This window comes from Pogona vitticeps, chromosome 2, assembly GCF_051106095.1.
Source record: "Pogona vitticeps strain Pit_001003342236 chromosome 2, PviZW2.1, whole genome shotgun sequence".
Classification (NCBI taxonomy): Eukaryota; Metazoa; Chordata; class Lepidosauria; order Squamata; family Agamidae; genus Pogona; species Pogona vitticeps.
In genome coordinates, this window is record NC_135784.1 from 19,804,223 (window position 1) to 19,822,963 (window position 18,741).

Below are 18,741 nucleotides of genomic sequence, written 5' to 3' on the forward strand. Positions count from 1 at the left end.
AGGGCCAAAAATCCCATTCCTACTCAAAACTTCACCTCTCACAAACCTTCAGCTTTTCATATGTTGAGGAACGACTTTTCTCACCATGATTCCACATCTTTCAAAGTTGTTTACAGTGATGAGATCTGGAGCTCTTTACCTCTGAGGAACCACAGATTGCCCAGTCTAGCATTATGGGCCCCACAGTGGTTAGCATCAGTTTGGACACCATTCCGACACAAAAGAACTATTGTTTCTGTTGTTGTTAGTCTCCTTATTAACTTGGTAAAGAGAGATTAGCATGAGCCAGGGGAAGAGGGGGTCTTACCGAGAGAGGATATCATTTGCCAGTTCTCCTCCATGACTTCCTGGTGGAGGGCCTTCTGGTCGGGATCCAGCAGCGCCCACTCCTCCTGGGTGAAGGATACGGCCACCTCCTCAAAGGGCACTGGACCCTAAAAATGGAAAAGAAAAGAGGCCGTCCTCATAGGTTTCACCAAGATAACCTCCTAAATCCAAAATGCAATTGAAGAGAAGTGGCTGGATCTTATATTGTAGGTTTAAATTTTCATGAACTGCCTTTTTATAGGAGCACAAATTTACTAAGGGCTATTATTTATTTATTTATTAGATTTCTATCCCACCCATCTAGACCAAAAGGTCTACTCTGGGCAGTTATTCGCCTTGACCATGTGCTCCATCCAGGAACAGAGGTCTCCAAATCCCAGTTGCTGGGGATCAACAGAGACCAGGAAAAGGCTACTGATGGCATACATGTCTGTCTTGGGAGCTTCCGGAAACATTTAGCGAGCCTCTGGAAGCAACAGGATCTTAGAATTAACCAGCCTTTCTCTGGTCCCGTGCATGTCCTCTTACACTCTTAGCTCTCTGACAGTAATCCCTGTTGTCCTCACATTCAGTTTTGCAAAACCTCAAAAACCTCTTAGTCTATTTCTCAAAACAAAAGAGAAACAAAATTCTTTTCAACATGGAGAAAGCCATGCTTATCAGCCTGCTATACAGTGGTGTCTCGCTTGACAACATTAATTCGTTCCAGCGAAATCGCTGTAGAGCAAAAACATCGTCAAACGAAATTAAAAAAACAACTGAAACGCATTGAAAACTGTTCATTGCGTTCCAATGGACTGAATACCTTGTCGTCCAGCGAAGATCCTCCATAGGGCGGCCATTTTCCAGTGCCTGTAGTGTGAAAAATCAATCCTAAAAACAGCGGGGGGCCATTTTCTTCAGCCGGCGGCCATTCTAAAACCCGACAATCAGCTGTTTGCTGATTGTCGTAAAGCGAAAATTGGTTCCCAAAGCAGGGAACCGATCATTGCACAGCAAAAAAAAAAACCCATTTAAACCATCGTTTTGCGATCGCAAAAGCGATCGCAAAAACGTCAACGTTAAGCAGATTCATCGTTAAACGGGGAAATTGTCCAGCGGGGCACGATTGTATAATTACTGACAATGTAGAAAAAAAGCATGGCCATCGTCCATGAGGAGTAAAGTGACTGAATATTCCAGGATGTGAATCCACATGGTGTCCCATAACCCCCTTCTTTGTACCTGATCAAGTTCCTCTGAATCACCGGGAAGAGACGAAGGAATACTTGTTGTTGGCATCTTCACAGACCCTGCGGGACAGACCAAGGGGGTGGGAAGCCATTCGCATAAGCGTCTCTCACAATGAGATCATGACCTCAAGCTAAAAAGGATTCATATTCACATGCTTTTTCATGCCTCTCATGTAAGGCCTTTTGCTTCTTACGATTTTATTCTTAAGAACTTTAAACTATTACAGAGATGTTGTGACTGATCTACCTCATTCACATCTATCAAGCATCAGCCGGAAGGAGTTGATTGGTCATAGAAACTCTTGCTAAACCAATCATGACTCGCCAAGTGGGACGAGAACAGTTCAAGTGAGAGAGAGAGCTTTATAAGCAAACTACTTTATTATTTGTTTCAAAATTAGAACAGCTTGGATGGGCTTAAGGCTAGCCCAGGGGGAGACAGTTTAAAGGTGATTAGCCAAGTTAGGCTGGTCACAGATGTATTCTCTTGCCTACACAAGTAATAAGATCTTATGTTTTAATTTTTTTGTAATTTTGATTCAAGCATGATTAAGATTATTGTCTGGACTTTGCATAGCCATATGCTTACAACTGAGATATAATGAGATACCCTGACGAGTTTACAAACAGCTTGTGACTGATTACTTGGTTTCGTTCTTGTATTAACTCTTTACTAAGATAATGTCAGCTATAATGAATTATAGGTTCTGTTCTCTTTACCTGGGAAGTCTGTAAATCTTATACAACTCCTAGGAGGGTGAGTTATCCCAATCAGGATCTGTCCATTTTAAATTTCAAACAGAATTTAAAAGGTGCTGGATGATGGCAAAGCGGAAATGGGGAAGCATAAGCATTTCTCAAGATTGAAAAAGGGCGAGTGTGATGCCAAAGCTTTTTTAGATCCATTGGGGTTAGTCTGTGGGGCAGTGATGCCGGTGGTCTCATTCTGGTCCCTGATGAGCCATGGCACTGACTGGATGACGTGGAGTCATCTACTCTCCCCTCAGCCTGATCTCCCTCACCGGATAATTGTATGTACAAAGGATGAGGTGATGAGGAAGGCAGCTGTTAGCATCTCAGAAGAAATGTGAGATATCAACATAGCAACAAATAAGTACCAATCATTGAAGCAAAGTTAGATAAGGATATGCATCAGGTTCTCTCCTGAATATGTACTTTAGAGACTTTCTCTTTCCGAAAGGAATAAATGAATCTATTCATAGTTGGCTCCCTTGACAGAAATGGAGGAACTACTTGTTATGTAAAAAGTTTTGGAAGACAGAACTGAAGAATCGAGTCAACCCCTTCCCCCAGCCCAAAAGAGACAGGAAGGAGGATCCCCTTTCCTTCCACACAGGGGAAAACACAAACCCTCTTAACATGAATCCTTACTTATCAAACTGGCAGCTCCCTCGTTGTCTTGGTGGATCTCTCGTTGTTGAGGCCTCTTTCTGGTATCAGGAGATTTCTCAGCAGCACAGAATTCAGACAGGACTTCTACAGAAGGATTTATCATCTGAGGATCCATAGAATGGGATAAGATAGAATAGAAAAGAAAAAGTGAAGATTTCAGTGGATGAGTGTGGAACGTGGGAGATACAGGACTTTTGTAAGGAAAACATTGGAAATGGGTAGAATTTGTAGGATTTACTGCCATTATTGTGACCCTTTGGAATTGTCTTGAACAAGACTGAGTGGTAGAAAGACCCTAACTAAAAGGGATCACGCCCGACCACTGCACTTCCCAAACTTCTGAACTGGATGCTTTGCAAGAAGAAACCTGCAATTTCCTTAAAAAATAGACACACCGGGGTGGGGTGAGGGGAGGATACACACCTTGTTTTAAGGGTGTAGAGAGACTCCCAGAAGTACGGGGAATGTGATTCAGTTTCAAAGTATGCTACACACGGACCACACATCAAAGAGCACATGGGATGTGGGGAGTGAATTCCAGTACATCACTCACGAAACAGACAGGCAAAGAGGCAGCAGAGGCTTTGAGTCCCCAGCATGAATTGCTCTTACCTGCTGCTCTTCCTGCTCTTTCTCTTCTTCTTGACTCAGACTCAGGAAAGCTTCAGCCAGGGCCACTGCCTGGGAAGTGGTCTCAGCTCCACATTCTCTCACCCAGCTCGACATCTCCAGGGGGAGGATGGTCAGGAGCTGCTCCAGGATCACCAGGTCCAGGATCTCAGCCTTGGTGTGTTGCTCTGGCTTGAGCCACTGACAGCAAAGATGGTGGAGTTGAGTGCAAACCTCTCGAGGGCCATCAGCCTTCTTGTAGGAAAATTTCCTGAATTTCTGGCACTGTGTATCTGAGCTGGGCATCTCTTCACCTCGGACCTTCTGCGCCGTTCTTTCCCAGAAGGTCCCAAGACCTCCTGCCTTGAGAATATCAGGGTCTCTTCCTTCCCTGGGGCCAGATGTGTGTTGGGCTGCCATTTTATGCTGTAGCCAACAAAGCCTCCATCAGAGTCCTGTCATGGATCTGGTTCAGCTCAGAAAAGACTGCCTTAGCAGACCATACTACTGAAGCTCTGCAAAGCCAAGACACTCCCATGTTAGCATAGGTAAGAACCCAGACACAACAGCCACTAGCCAAATCTCATCACCAAAGGAAAGGCAGGAGATTCGCAAGGTGAGAGACAGGTATGTGAGGTTATTCCTTTACCTGACAGCCATAGGCCAATGCGGTTGAGACCCTCAGAGGGTCAGAAGAGGAGGCATCTGCCTCCGGATGGATCTTTTGACAGTTTTTGGTCTACATTCAGTTACTTTAGGGGAAAGAATCACAAAACTATTCCCTGCTTTTATGAGGTACAGTGCTGCGGGAGATGGAGGTTTTATTCCTAACTACGATCGCTTGGAGCTATCTTTCTAGAACAGGAGAAAGTTCTGCACAAGACAGAAGTCTGGCTCTAGAGATCTCATAATATTTCTCATACTTATAAGGTCAACAACTCTAGCCTTCCCTTTTTAATTGCTCTCCCCAAAATACAAAAAAAAAAAACCCCAACGAAAAAAAAACCCAATTCACAACTAAAATGTGACGGGTTAGCTAAATGGTAGGGCAAATGCAGATGTTCCTTGATAAATAGGAGCATCTTCCATGACAAGGCTCTGAGTGGGACAGGCACTCCGAGGTCTAGACAAGAGCCAGACGCGCCTGTTGTCCCACCTTCCAGAAAATAAGAAAATTTGAAGTTCAGTCTGATGCCCAAAGAGTGGGATGAAAAAGAGTGGATGCAAATAAGAGGTTAAGGATGGGAGGGCCTGGGACGTGCCAAGTTCCCGGTGATGGTCTTCTTAGAGGAAACTATCTGTGGTCTCCCACGTGGCCAGCTGGAGGGGGGGGAACAAACAAAAGAGAGAGAAAGGGACCTCTTCCTGGTTTTTTCAATATCTCTCCATCCACCTGATTGGCTAAATCCTGGGAGGCATCAGGAGCATCACCAATACTATCCCAGACTCTCTCTTTTTTTGAGTTTTAAATTTTTATTTACATTTCCTTTTTCTGTTAACCCTTTCTGAGCCTCCATGTTGGAAGCCTGTAATGCATATCTTGAGGAAAGGTGGTAAAAAAAACACACGGATCCACGAAATCAAAACAAGTTTCTCATGCTTTCATAGGAATATTTTCCCATGGAATATTCCCCCAAACCACCCAAAAATCCCGGATCTACCTCGTTCCCACCAAAGAAATCTTGGATCTTTGGGGCATGAAAAACCATGGAGGAGGAGGAAGGAGAGGGCTTGGAGGTGGAGGAGCCAGACAGAAACGGGTGGGGGGCTTGGGGTGGGTTTCTTTTAGGTGGGAAAAATCGTTAAATGAGGGGGCTGGGGACGCTCTTGCAAAGAAAGAGGCAGGTGGAAAAGAGCCCATTAAAGAGTGTTGGGGTGGCCGAAGATATTCTGCTGCCTGAAGCACAGGAGAAAATCTTGCTCCCTTTCCGTCTCTTACAGGCATACTCCATACAGACGAAGAAATGAAATAAATGCCTCAGTTTCAATACTGGGGGTGGGACAATGTGCATTAATGGCTCCGAGGGAGGCCAGCAGTCCAGCTCTGGAGACCCAAGAAGGGGCTCATGGGGGGAGGGTTGGGGGACCCTCAGGGCTGCCCCTCTTCTTTCTGCCGCCCGAGGCCGCCTCCTCGCTCTTCCTAAACCTTCCTCCTTATCCTTTCCCACACGTAAGAGCCAGAAACTCCCATCAAGAGGAATTTAGCCCGTCCCTTCCCCAAGAATTTCCAAGGACTCAAAGGGGGGAGACGAGGTGGGGAGCCTCCCTTCCTCTTCTCTTTTACTCACCAGGAGATCCCTTTTCTTCCGGACTTTCCTGCCCAGAAATGATTCCCCAAGTTTCCTCCCTCCCATCCTTTCCCGGGATTTCTTTTCCCAGCAAAATCCAGATCAGAAAACACTCACCCGCCCACCTTTTGTCTCTTCAGGAAAGAGGCTGAGGTTCCTGTTTCCAAAGCCTCCCATTTAAAGTTGCCTCCCTTTTCACCCCAGGCTGGACGTCGAGAGAACAAATGCATAGATTAAAAAAACACACCAAAACCTGGTGTATAACCTTTCCCCCAAGCCCTTTCCTATCACGTGACTGAAGCCGAGCCAGGCTCCTGGCACGACAAACACAGACTCTCTCAATCTCCTCTCGGAGCTCATGGGTGGGAGAGTCTCGGTCTCTCTCCCTTTGGGTCCCTGGATCAGGCAGGAAAAGGGCATTTATTTGAAGCATGATCTGCCAGGGAGAGAAATGAACCGCAAAGTTTCTACAATGTGATCTTTTCTTTCCTGTCCTTTCCTGTTCCTGTACCCAAATAATCCCACTTCCTAGAAAGCTCAAATTGGGTGAAAGCTGAGCTCTTTGGCCCTGTTGGGAGATCTCCTGGTGTCCCTTTGGCTCTTTGCCCACTTGCTGAAATGGCCTCTGCTCTGCCCCCCAAAACCTTGGAGTGCTAGGACAGAAGTGGGGACTCCCACGTGGGCAGTGGGGTGAGGTGGTGGTGGTGGCCCCTCCCGGTGGCTTTTTTTTTTGACCCACCATCCCCATCAAGACCCCTCCATAGGATCTCTGCCAGTCTGTTAAAAGAGTGGTAGGAGGTGGGGATGTGGGTCAGGGGAGGGTCTGTGGGGGGAAAAAAGGATCCGGTCCTTTCCCAGGTCAGGAGATGGGTGTGGAAGGAGGGATCGGGGCCTTTCTCTTGAGGGGCAGGACAGAAGCAGCCCTTTGCAGGCCTGACACGTTCTGCTCTCCATTGCCTAGGATGATTTTATGGTTTGTTTGGATGATTGCATCCCTCTCAGTTCTAAAAGAATTTTCTCCTCCCATTGCCATTCCCAGGAAGAAGCAGTCGATACTGCTCCCTGGTTCCAGTTTGAGATTCCCAATATTCATTCTAAGTACAGTACGTACAGTAAACATCCTGAGGTGCTACAGTTTGTGAGGCCAACTAAAACTGGCACAAAAAGAGAGAGAGAGACAGCTTTCAGGATGGCTGTGACTTCAAAGTGTAAATCCGTATGTTTGCTAATTAAACAAAGTAAAAACAGACAATTATAGAATTATTGTACTGAGACACAGAAAGGAGGCAGTCTTTACTGGGCATCAGATCCGCACCAGCTCTGGCAAGGATGTATTTGTCAGCTACCTCATTCATTAAACATCCACTATTACCACAATAATTGGCGTTGAAGCCTTTTCCACTTCGAACTCCAAAATTCCTTTCCAAGAATGTCTACAGTTCCAACAGGAGCTGCATGTCTTGTATGGGGTGAAATGGACCAGAGTCCTCTCAGAGCTTTTGTGAGTATTTCCCTTGACAAATTTATGTTCACTCTTTTCTGTTTTTTTTTTAAATCTGGCAAGGTGGGGCACAAGCAAAGGTGGAGGGGGTCCATTTTAGGTCCCCCTCATTTGACTCTTGATTAAAACTGAGGAGGGAAAAGATTTAGCCACATGTCTGGGCAAGATCCTTGAAAAGATGGAGGCTGAGAATCTACAATTATCTAGGAGCCACCCTCAAGCGTTTCTCCCACACTGTTTGAGAGAAAATGTTTCCCGCTGTGCCTCATGGCTTTAGTGAGGAAGAAATGCCAGTGGACCTTCAAAATTCACACCCTGTGTAAGAATGCAAGTAGTACGTGTTTCTTCAAAAATAAGACAGGGTCTTATATTAATTTTTGCTCCAAAATTTGCATTAGGGCTTATTTTCAGGGGATGTTTAATTTTTTTCATGTACAACAATCTACATTTATTCAAATACAGTCATATCATCATCTTCTGGTTGCTGCACAAGGGTGGAGGGCGGGCCTTCACTTTACTGTGAAAAATTGTGACAATATAGAGGCTTTCGAGTCATAAATTCCTACACTGGAGCAGCTAAGTTTTCGGATTTTAATATGAATATGTATTAGATATAAATGTTGTATAGTGAAAGTAAATGGCTGATTTTACCTGAGTCATATACTGATTGTATTCAGGTATCCTGATATCTCCTAACTCTGTTTATGTCCTGAGAAAACATATTTAACCAAATTCTCAACACTAAGGGCACAAATGGAACCACTCTAGGCAATAAAGTCATGCATAAAAATACAAAATCATTTCCAAAAAAACTTAAAACAATACCACTTCATTAAATCCTTATTATCACATACTTACTATTCTAGTCAAAACAGACTTCCAGAGAAGTCTCAGATACCTTCAAAATAACTCATGTGAGCTTTGTATTCAGGGGACATGAATAAGAACGTCACCAACACAGAAGTCCCAGCGGTCCATTCCCACCCCGCGAGAGACAGCCCTGTTGAATTACTGGCTTCCATGTACCACACAAATCCTGCCAACATTGGTGTCGCACCAATCACAGCAGAAATCCCACAGGTGCTTCCCTGCCTCTCCCTGCAGCTGACTGCTCAACAACTGAGTGGGAACAGTCATAGGTTGACCAAGATGGTTCTGGAGTATGAAGCACACATCTCTACTCATTACAGCTGTTCAACTACTTTCACAGAGGAATTTAAAATGACAGTACAAGAGCATGATAAAGAAATACAGGCATGTCTCATCACTCCATAAACGAAAAACATAAAAACATGTGTAGTCAATACTGGCATTCCAATCATTTGGAACAAGAGATTTTAATGTGAATATCCATGTTATTTCCTTCTGTAGGAGATCTTTGGATATGGCTTCCTCACCAGTCGTCGTAGTAACATATAGAACAAAAAAAATTAAAACTATCTCCTTTGAAACCCATTTCTACAAAATGACTTACTAGTGGCACATCCATTTATCTTCTAATCCTTGACTGGTGTTCTTGCATCCTGATTTTAACTGGCCTTGCCGTGCTTCCCACACATTTTGGAACACAAGATTATCAGGCAAACTAAATGGGGTGTTGAACATATTCAGCATGATCCAGATCTAAAAACAAAATTAACCCCTCTGATAGTCAAATGTGATCCCTCAATAAACTGATCGCACACATTACACCTCCTACATTTGAAATGTCCTACTGGTAAGGGACGAGGTGGCACTGCGGGTTAAACCGCAGAAGCCTCTGTGCTGTAAGGTCTATAGATCTGCAGCTATAAGATCGAATCCACGCGATGGAGTGAGCGCCCGTCACTTTCCCAGCCCCCGCCAACCTAGTGGTTTGAAAGCATGCAAATGCGAGTAGATAAATAGCGACCACCTCGGTGGAAGGTAACAGCATTCCCTGTCTAAGTCGCACTGGGCATGTGACCAGGGAAGATTGTCTTCCAGCAAACACTGGCTCTGTGGCTTGGAAACGGGGATGAGCACTGCCCCCCTAGAGTCGAACACGACTGGACAAATTGTCATGGAGCCAGCGTTTCTCCGTAGAAAGTTTCTGTAGTGACGTGGATACCACGACTAGACATGGAACGCCATTACCTTCCCACCGTAGTGGTACCTATTTACCCACTTGCATTTTTACATTGTTTCGAACTGCTAGATTGGCAGGACATTACCACAAAACACCCTAGTGCCCTCCCACAATTCTCTTCAGAACAGGTCATGCACTGCTGTTTTCTCCTGACTGGACTGCCTGATGGTCCATAACAGGTGAATTCTGAGCAAAGCATTTCCCATTTTCCATAATTGCTGTCTTGTGTGAACTGTCTTATGATTCAAGAAATGGGAATCCTCAACTTAACATTTCCCACACTCCTAGCATTTCTAAGGTTTCTATCCTGAGTGGACTGTATTATGTTTTACAAGGCTTGAATACCAAGCAAAACATTTCCCACAGTCCTGGCATTTATATGGTTTTTCCCCTGTGTGAACTCTCTTATGATTCACAAGTTGTGAACTTCGAGCAAAACATTTCCCACACTCCTGGCAGTTGTACGGTTTCTCTCCTGTGTGGACTCTCTTATGACTAGTAAGTGTTGAATACTCAGCAAAACATTTCCCACACTCCTCGCATTTGTACGGTTTTTCTCCTGTGTGGATTCTCCTATGACTCACAAGGTGTGAATTCTCAGCAAAACATTTCCCACAATCCTGACATTTGTATGGTTTTTCTCCTGTGTGGACTCTCTTATGATACAGAAGCTGTGAACTATGAGCAAAACATTTCCCACATTCCTGACATTTGTATGGTTTCTCTCCTGTGTGGATTCTCTTATGACACATAAGTGTTGAATTCTCAGCAAAACATTTTCCACACTCCTGGCATTTGTATGGTTTCTCTCCTGTGTGAACTCTCTTATGCTTCACAAAGCTCGATTTCCAAGCAAAACATTTCCCACACTCCTGACATTTGTATGGTTTCTCTCCTGTGTGGACTATCTTATGGATCAAAAGGTATGAATTTCGAGCAAAATATATTCCACACACCTGGCATTTAAACAGTTTCTCTCCTGTGTGGACTCTCTTATGATTCAAAACATCTGAATTCCGAGCAAAACATTTCCCACACTCCTGACATTTGTATGGTTTTTCTCCTGTATGGAGTCTCTTATGCTTCACAAGGCTTGAATTCTCAGTAAAACGTTTCCCACACTCCTGGCATTTGTATGGATGTTCTCCTGTGTGGACTCTCTTATGATTCACAAGCTGTGAACTGTGAGCAAAACATTTATCACACTCCTGGCATTTGTAGGGTTTCTCTCCTGTGTGGACTCTCTTATGACTCATAAGGTATGAATTCTCAGCAAAACATTTCCCACACTCCTGGCATTTGTGCGGTTTCTCTCCTGTGTGGAGTCTCTTATGCTTCAAAAGGCTTGAATTCTGAGCAAAACATTTCCCACACTCCAGGCATTTACATAGTTTCTCTCCTGTGTGAACTGTTTTATGGTTCAAAAGGTGTGAACTTCGAGCAAAATGTTTCCCGCACTCCCGGCATTCGTACGGTTTCTCACCTGTGTGAATTCTCCTATGATTTACAAGGTGGGAATTTCGAGCAAAACATTTTCCGCACTCCTGGCATTTGTATGGTTTCTTTCTTTCACGATTCACAAAGTGTCGCATCCAATTAAAACATTTCCCAGACATTTCACTGTCAAAGCACTTCTTTCCAGTGTGGACCCTTTTGTGAAGCAACAGTCCTATCTTTATGGCAAAATGTTTTCCACACACAACGCACGTGTAAGGCTTCTCTGGAATGCAGCTTTCCCTTTTTGCATGTATTCTCTGGCATTTCGTCATCTCTAATTGGTGCATAAAACTCTTCCCAGATTTGGGATTTAAATTTTTCTTCCTCCAGTTATCTCTGAGGAAGAAGGACAAATGCTGGAGAGACACAACCGAAAAGTCAGATAGATCTATGGGGGGGGAAAAGAAAAGGATTCATTAAGAGTGGATTTGGATGCATGAAAGCTCACACAGAAATCAATATGTTGGGTGTTTAAGGTAAATAATATTCTTTTCCTTTCCCCCTCTTTAATTATGCAATGTGAGCTCCTGTCCTATGTGAGGGCTCATCTCTGCCTCCCTTTTTTGTTCCCCATCGACAGATATTCTACAGTTCCTCCTTTAAACCATCAACATTTCATTCCAATTCAATTAAACAAGCAGGTTCCACCTTCTCCTCCAATTGAGAGAGGAAGGGGTTAACTGAATAATTTGCTGAAACATCTAAGTTCCCCAAAACTTGGACCTTGGATTATTTTTTCTCTCAGTTTATCTCATACAGGACCCCTAGAAACAGCCAGGGTAACAGAGGCAGTGTGTTGTCTTCCCACAGCTGTCCGTCTCTCTCTCTCTCTCTCTCTCTCTCTCTCTCTCGTGTGGTCTTCTCTGAGGAGGGAGTTCTCCACCACCTCGTGGGTCAAAGCTCCTGCTGTGGTGTGGATTTCTCTATTCAAACCAACACTTATCTTTTTCCTCCATTCCCTACTCTTATTGTCTCCCCAGGAATTTTTTTTGTGGTTAATAATTCCTTCCCCTTTCTGCCTCCTCTTTAGGCAACACCAGCTTTTCCTACTCATGAGTTCTCCATCAATGTCCATTCCCATACTCACCCTTATTGCCTCATTTCCACTGTAAAGGTTTCTATTTTTCTCATTTCTTCACTCCTTTTACCCCTCTTATTTGTTTTCTTCCCTTTTTTATATCTCCTTCCCTTTTCCCTTCCCTCTTCCCATTTTCCCGCCTTTTCTGTCTCCCTCCCCTCTCTTGCCCAACTGAGGGCTTCTCTTTTCCCTCCTTTTGTCTCTCAATTGCTCTGATGCCCTCGTCTCCCTCCACTTTCCAGGGTAGAGGGGTGCTTTTTCCACCCTCTTTCTCGCAACATATCTAAGAAAACTAAAAGAAACTGCATGCTTTTCTTCATGGCCACCAAGAACCTACAGTACACTCTTCTTTGGTTTAGGTTTTTATTTCAAATATTATTTTCTGAACTGCTGTAGGATCTTTGAGTCTTATCACTCTAAACACACCCTGATTTTCTTTTCAGTTTCCTTGTTTCATGATGGTTTTATTCTTGGTATGTTTTGTGAACTGTAGGGAAATGTTTGGCAATGTGGAAGAGAGTGGAGCATAGCAGTCAGGGCAGGAAATGCCATTATGGCTGCCAATGGTTCCTAGTTGACAGACACTGTTCTAAAATAAAATGGCAAACTATGGATCAGAGCATTCGTAGACGTGATGTTTTTGGAAACTGACCGGATGTGTCATTTATTTATTTAAAATTTTATAACCCATCCTTTCTCTTTTTAAAAGGACCCCAGGTGCCTTAGAACAATGAAAAGACAGTGTTTCAGTTTGCAAAATGAGTATAACAACACTAAATGGATAAATTAGCATAATATACCAAAAACATAAGCCCTCCAGCCCTCCCTCCAGCCACTATTTGATTTATTTTTTTCTTTTTTCTTTCTATCTTGAACAATTGAATACTGATGTTGTATATTGTTGATATATTTAAATTGTTTTATTTTTAAGTGTTGTTAGCCGCCCAGAGTGGTCAATTGACCAGATGGGCGGGATATAAATAAATAAATAAATAAATAAATAAATAAACAAACAAACAAACAAACAAACAAACAAACAAACAAACAAACAACCAACCAACCAACCAACCAACCAACCAACCAACCAACCAACCAACCAACATCAAAATACAAACAATGCTCTCTACAGTATAACAATCCATTTTAAAAAATTCCACCTGGCACCCTTTCCAGAAGAGAAAGGTTACTACTTCCTTTGAACATCTTAGCTAATAAAACCCCCCACAATGAAGCTACCAGGGCCAAAACCCCATTCCCATTCGAAGCTGCATCTCTCCTGAACCTTCAGCTCTTCAGATGTTGATGAACGACTCTTCTCACCATGATTCTCAATTGTGGGGTTCCACAGGGCTCGATTATCTCCCCAATGCTGTTTAACATCTACATGAGGCCGCTGGGTGGGGTCATCAGGGGGTGTGGAGCCTTGTGTCATCAGTATGCTGATGACACGCAGCTCTACATTTCCTTTTCTCCAACCACAGGAGATGCCGTTCTGTCCCTTCAGCGCTGCCTGGAGGCTGTACTGCAATGGATGCAGGAGAACGGGCTGAGCCTGAACCTGGACAAGACGGAGGTACTGGTGGGCCCTCCCACAGTTGGGGATCTGGGAAACTCCCTCTTCTTTGGAGGGATGGGGTCCGCAGCTTGGGGATCCATCTGGACCTGGCGCTCACCATGGAATCACAGGAGGCGTCGGTGGTCTGCACCGCCTTTTTTCACCTCAGATGGATAGCCCAGCTGCGGCCCTACCTTCATGTGGGGGTGCTCACCACCTTGGTGCATGCGCTCGTAATGTCAAGATTAGACCACTGTAATGCGCTCTACGTGGGGCTTCCTTTGAGGCTGCTGCGGAAACTACAGGTGGTGCAGAATGCGGCGGCCAGATTACTCAGTGGATTGAAAAAATACCAACATATTTCGCCCACTTTGGCCACATTGCATTGGCTGTCCATCCAATTCTGCATCGACTTGAAAGTGTTGACGGTTTAGGGCCTCGATACCTGGCGGAACGCCTACTCCCACCAAGATCTACCCGTGTCACTCGTGCGAGCCAGGAGGTGTGGCTGAGGAGCCTAACGCTGAGGGAGGCCCAGAAGGAGAAGACAAGAAATTGGGCCTTCTCGGCGGTGGCTCCTCGCCTCTGGAACAATCTACCTCCTGAGATTCGCGGAGCTCCCTCGCTGGGTATCTTCAAGAATCAATTAAAGACATGGATGTTTCGGCAGGCCTTCCCACCAGACAATTCCTGACATTCCTTTTCTTTCCCCCTCTACTGGTTTTCTATCTTTGTAAGGTTTTTATTATTAATACTGTTTTATATATGTTTACTTTTATCATTTTCTGATTGTTAGCCACCTAGAGTGGTCCTGAGTTGTCTAGATAGGTGGGATATAAATAAAATAAATAAATAAATTCTACATTGGCAGAGTTGGCTACAAGGATGGGATCTGGAGCTCAGCGCATCTGGACGGCCACAGATTGACCAGTCCAGCATTATGGGCCCTGCAGTGGCTAGCATGAGTTTGGACACCAGTCCAACATACAAGAACTATTGTTGCTGCTCTTGTTACTGTTCTTACTGCCTTCATAAAGAGAGATTAGCATCAGCTGGAGAAAGAGGGGGTCTTACCGACAGAGGATAGCATCTGCCAGTTCTCCTCCATGACTTCCTGGTGGAGGGCCTTCTGGTCGGGATCCAGCAGTGCCCACTCCTCCTGAGTAAAGGACACGGCCACCTCCTCAAAGGTCACTGGACCCTAAAAATGGAAAAGAAAAGAGGCCTTCCACATAGGTTTCACCAAGATAACCTCCTAAATCCAGAATGCAATTAAAGAGAAGTGGCTGAATCTTTTATTGCAGGTTTTACGTTTCATCAACACCCTTTCTATAGGGTTACGAGTCACCTTGGCCATGTGCTCCCTCCAGGAAGAGAAGTCTCTGTACCCCAGTGGCTGGGAATCAACAGAGAGAGGGAAGGGGCTACTGGCGGCCTGCCTGCCTGCCTTTGAAGCTTCCCTGAGGCATCAAGGAAGACTCTTTGGGGCACAGGATGATAGACTGAACCAGCCTTTACGCTGATCCAGCACAGGCAGTCTTCATCTCATCACTTCCACATGAAAAAGGAAGGCTGAGAAATGTATTCTGGATGAGAAAATAGGGAGAGGAAAGTAATTCCTTCTGTCCCCATATTCGGTTTTGGAAAACCTCAAACAATTATTGGCCCGTTCTTCAAAACAAAAGAGAAACAAAGTTCTTTTGCACATGGAGAAAGCCATGCTTATCAGCCTGCCATATAATTATTCACAATGTGGATCATCTCATTAAAAAAAAAAGCATGGCCAGCCTCAATGAAGAGTAAAGTGATTAAATACTCCAGGATTGGAATCCACGTGGTGTCCCATAACCCCCTTTTTTGTACCTGATCGGGTTCCGCTGCATCACCAGGAAGAGATGAAGGAATACTTTTTGCTGGAATCTTCACCGACTCTGCAGGACAGAACAAGCGGGTGGAAAGCCATTCGCATAAGTTTCTCTAGAAATGAGATCATGAACTCAAGAAATGCAAGCTAAAAAGGATTCACGTCCCAGTGAAAGACACTGGTTCCCACATAATAAATGGTGCCCCTTCAGGCAAGTGTGAGAAAATGGTATTCCAAAAGTACGAGATAGTATATACGTTTTCTTTAGTGAGTAAAGAAATTTTTCCAACATACAACAATACTAAACACCATACCACATACCAAACTCCTTAACTCAGAACTGTGCCAAATGTAGAATTAAAAAATATTCAACAAGCCAAATTCTTCAACTGGTGGATGGTATTGTGCGGTTTATTTACGCTATTTCTTACAGAAAATTTTCCATTCTCATGTTGTCACAAAACAGAAAAGAAAAAGAAAAGATTTTCTGAATTTCTTTTTCATTTTAAATTACAATCAGAAATTTTTGCATAAAATGTGCTGGATGATGGCAAAGGAGATATGGGGAAATGAAAGCATTTCTCAAGAATGAAAAACAAGTGTAATGCCAAACATTTTTAGATCCATTGGGGTTAGTCAGTGGGGCAGTGACTCCGGTGGTCCCCTTCTGGTCCCAGATGAACTATAGGACTGACTGGGTGATGCAGAGCCATCTACTCTCCCCTCAGCCTGATCTCCCTCACAAAGTAACGAAGGCAGCTATGAGCACCTCAGAAGAAATGTGGGATATCACTATAACCAACCCACAAACTAGTACAGTACCCATCGGTGAATCAAGTTCTCTCCCAAAATTTGTACTTTAGAGGATTTCTCTTTCCGATGGGAAAAAACAATACTTTTCTAGACCAGACACAAATTAACTCCCCCATGTTTGCCAGCACTACAACCACCAAGCTAAAACTTGTGGCAACAGCCCCAACCAATTCTGCAGTTACTTCCGCAAATACGCCTGCTCCTCCAGATGACACCCTTTTGGTAGCCCTGGCCCCGGTCCTACCTGACAAGCCCCCAGTGAACGCACACTTGGAGTGTTCAGTTATTTCGGATTGACTTACCGTACCTACCCCTGACGTTGCATCCCCCCAACCTGGCTTGAAGTTGCTTTCTTGGAATGTAGGTGGATGGCGCAACAAGGCTAAAGATCCCGACTTTCATGCTTATCTCAGGAACTTTGAGGTCATCTTACTACAAGAAACCTGGATGGTCACTCCACTAAAATTTGAGGGCTATAACTCCATATCCCTAAAGCTAAAGGTTCCCCTTGACAATTTTTGTCCAGTCGTGTTCGACTCTAGTCGTGTTCGACTCATCCCCGTTTCCAAGCCATAGAGCCAGCGTTTTTGTCCGAAGACAATCTTCCGTGGTTACGTGGCCAGTGCGACTTAGACACGGAACGCTGTTACCGTCCCTATTTATCTACTTGCATTTGCATGCTTTCGAACTGCTAGGTTGGCGGGAGCTGGGACAAGCGACGGGAGCTCACTCCGTCGCGTGGATTCGATCTTACGACTGCTTGGTCTTCTGACCCTGCAGCACAGGCTTTTGCGGTTTAGCCCGCAGCGCCACCACGTCCCTTTCCATATCCCTACCAGCCCATAAAGTTAAGGGTAAGGGCCGCCCTGCTGGAGGCCTAACTTTTCTGTGTAAGACCCACCTAACACCTGTCCTAATGTTCATGGCAGACAGCCATTGTATGGTGCAAGTGGTCAAACTTAGTATGCTTCCAGGAACCTTGGTCATCTTCACTGTATACATACCACCCAACCCTGACAAACTCTGCAGAGAGAAACAATGGGACTATTTGCAATACTTTTCTAATAGGCCTCCTTGAGAGAAACAGAAGAACTGCTAGCTATGTAAAAAGGCCACATAAACTAAAAAGGAAAATACAGGTTTGACGTATAGAAAGAACTACAGACTAGTGTCCCTTTAGCCCAGTGGTGGTGAACCTTTTTGGGGTGGTGTGCCCAAACTGGGAAAAACAAAAGCAAAAGGAGGCATTGTGCCGCCACCGTGGCGGTAGTGGAGGCAGCGGAAGTGGCGGTGGAAGGGGGAATCCTGGGCACAGAGGTGTCTCGAGACCCAACTCTGGATCCACCGCCATAACCAGCTGCTCCAGATCCTGACCTGCTGCCTGTCTGGGCACCAGGTTTTGCTGCCGGGGGGGGAGGAATAGTAATGATCCAGCAACTTATGGCTCGTGTGCTGGCAGAAATGGCTTGACGTGCCAGCTGTGGCACACTCGCCATAGGTTCGGCATAGCTGCTAGCCTAAAAGGTACGAGGGGAGGGGATACTCAGACAGAAACAGAAACACAAACTCTCCCAACATGAATCCTTACCTACTGAACTGGAACTTTCCTCGTTGCCTTGATGGCTCTCTTGTCGTTGCGGCCTTTTTCCAGCGTTGAAAGAAGATTTCTCTGCTGGATTGAAATCAGACTGGATTGCTACTGAGGGATGTCTCCTCTGAGGATCCATGATGTGGAATAAGAAGATAAAAAAGACACATCATGCTCGGATTTTTAGAAGAAAAACATCTGGAAGTGGTATAAATTGGGGGATTTCAGTTCTCCACCCTTTCGAGTAGTGATGGACAAGATAGAGGGGTGGATCCCATCCTACCAGTGCACACCCCAAATGGCTGAAGTGGAAGCTGTGCCGATGCATGAAGTAAACCTGCAATTTTCTCAGAAAAACAGCCACACTGAGGGCGGGGGGAAGAACACACCCTGTTTAAAATGGAGGAGGGAGTCCCCAATGTAAGGAACTGTGATTTGGTTTCAAAATATGATGCATATGGACCACACATCTTGCTTTCAAAGACCATAAGGGACAGCGGGGGGGACCCAATAACATCGACCTGACAGGCAGAGGATGTGGGCCACCCACTCTCAGACATTAATTGCTCTCACCTTTTCCTCTCCTTGTTTTTTCTCTTCTGCCTGACTCAGACTCAGGAAATCTTCTGCCAGGGCCACCGCCTGGGAAGTGGTCTCGGCTCCACATTCTCTCACCAAGCTCGACATCTCCAGGGGGAGGATGGTCAGGAACTGCTCCAAGACGACCAGGTCCAGCATCTGAGCCTTCGTGTGTTGCTCTGGCTTGAGCCACTGACGGCAAAGATGGCGGAGCCGAGTGCAAACCTCTCGAGGACCCTCAGTCTCTTCGTAGGAGAATTTCCTGAATTTCTGGCACTGTGTATCTGAGC

General features: G+C 44.9%; 2 protein-coding genes across 2 annotated transcripts in view; both read right to left on the reverse strand.

Annotated features, from left to right (window-relative positions):
• The window catches only part of LOC110070022 (uncharacterized), a 59,670-nt gene extending 52,325 nt beyond the window's left edge, over nucleotides 1–7,345 (reverse strand). Inside the window, 5 exon segments of the mRNA XM_078386817.1 lie at nucleotides 308–434; nucleotides 1,552–1,619; nucleotides 2,952–3,075; nucleotides 3,585–4,007; nucleotides 5,987–7,345. Of these exon segments, the coding sequence (XP_078242943.1) occupies nucleotides 308–434; nucleotides 1,552–1,619; nucleotides 2,952–3,075; nucleotides 3,585–4,007; nucleotides 5,987–6,046 (802 nt within the window). The 5' untranslated portion in view covers nucleotides 6,047–7,345.
• A 426-nt stretch (nucleotides 7,346–7,771) lies between these two features.
• The window catches only part of LOC110070024 (uncharacterized), a 30,059-nt gene continuing 19,089 nt past the window's right edge, over nucleotides 7,772–18,741 (reverse strand). The window contains 2 exon segments of the mRNA XM_078388301.1: nucleotides 7,772–9,853; nucleotides 9,855–11,018. Coding sequence (XP_078244427.1) covers nucleotides 9,722–9,853; nucleotides 9,855–11,018 — 1,296 coding nt within the window. The 3' untranslated portion in view covers nucleotides 7,772–9,721.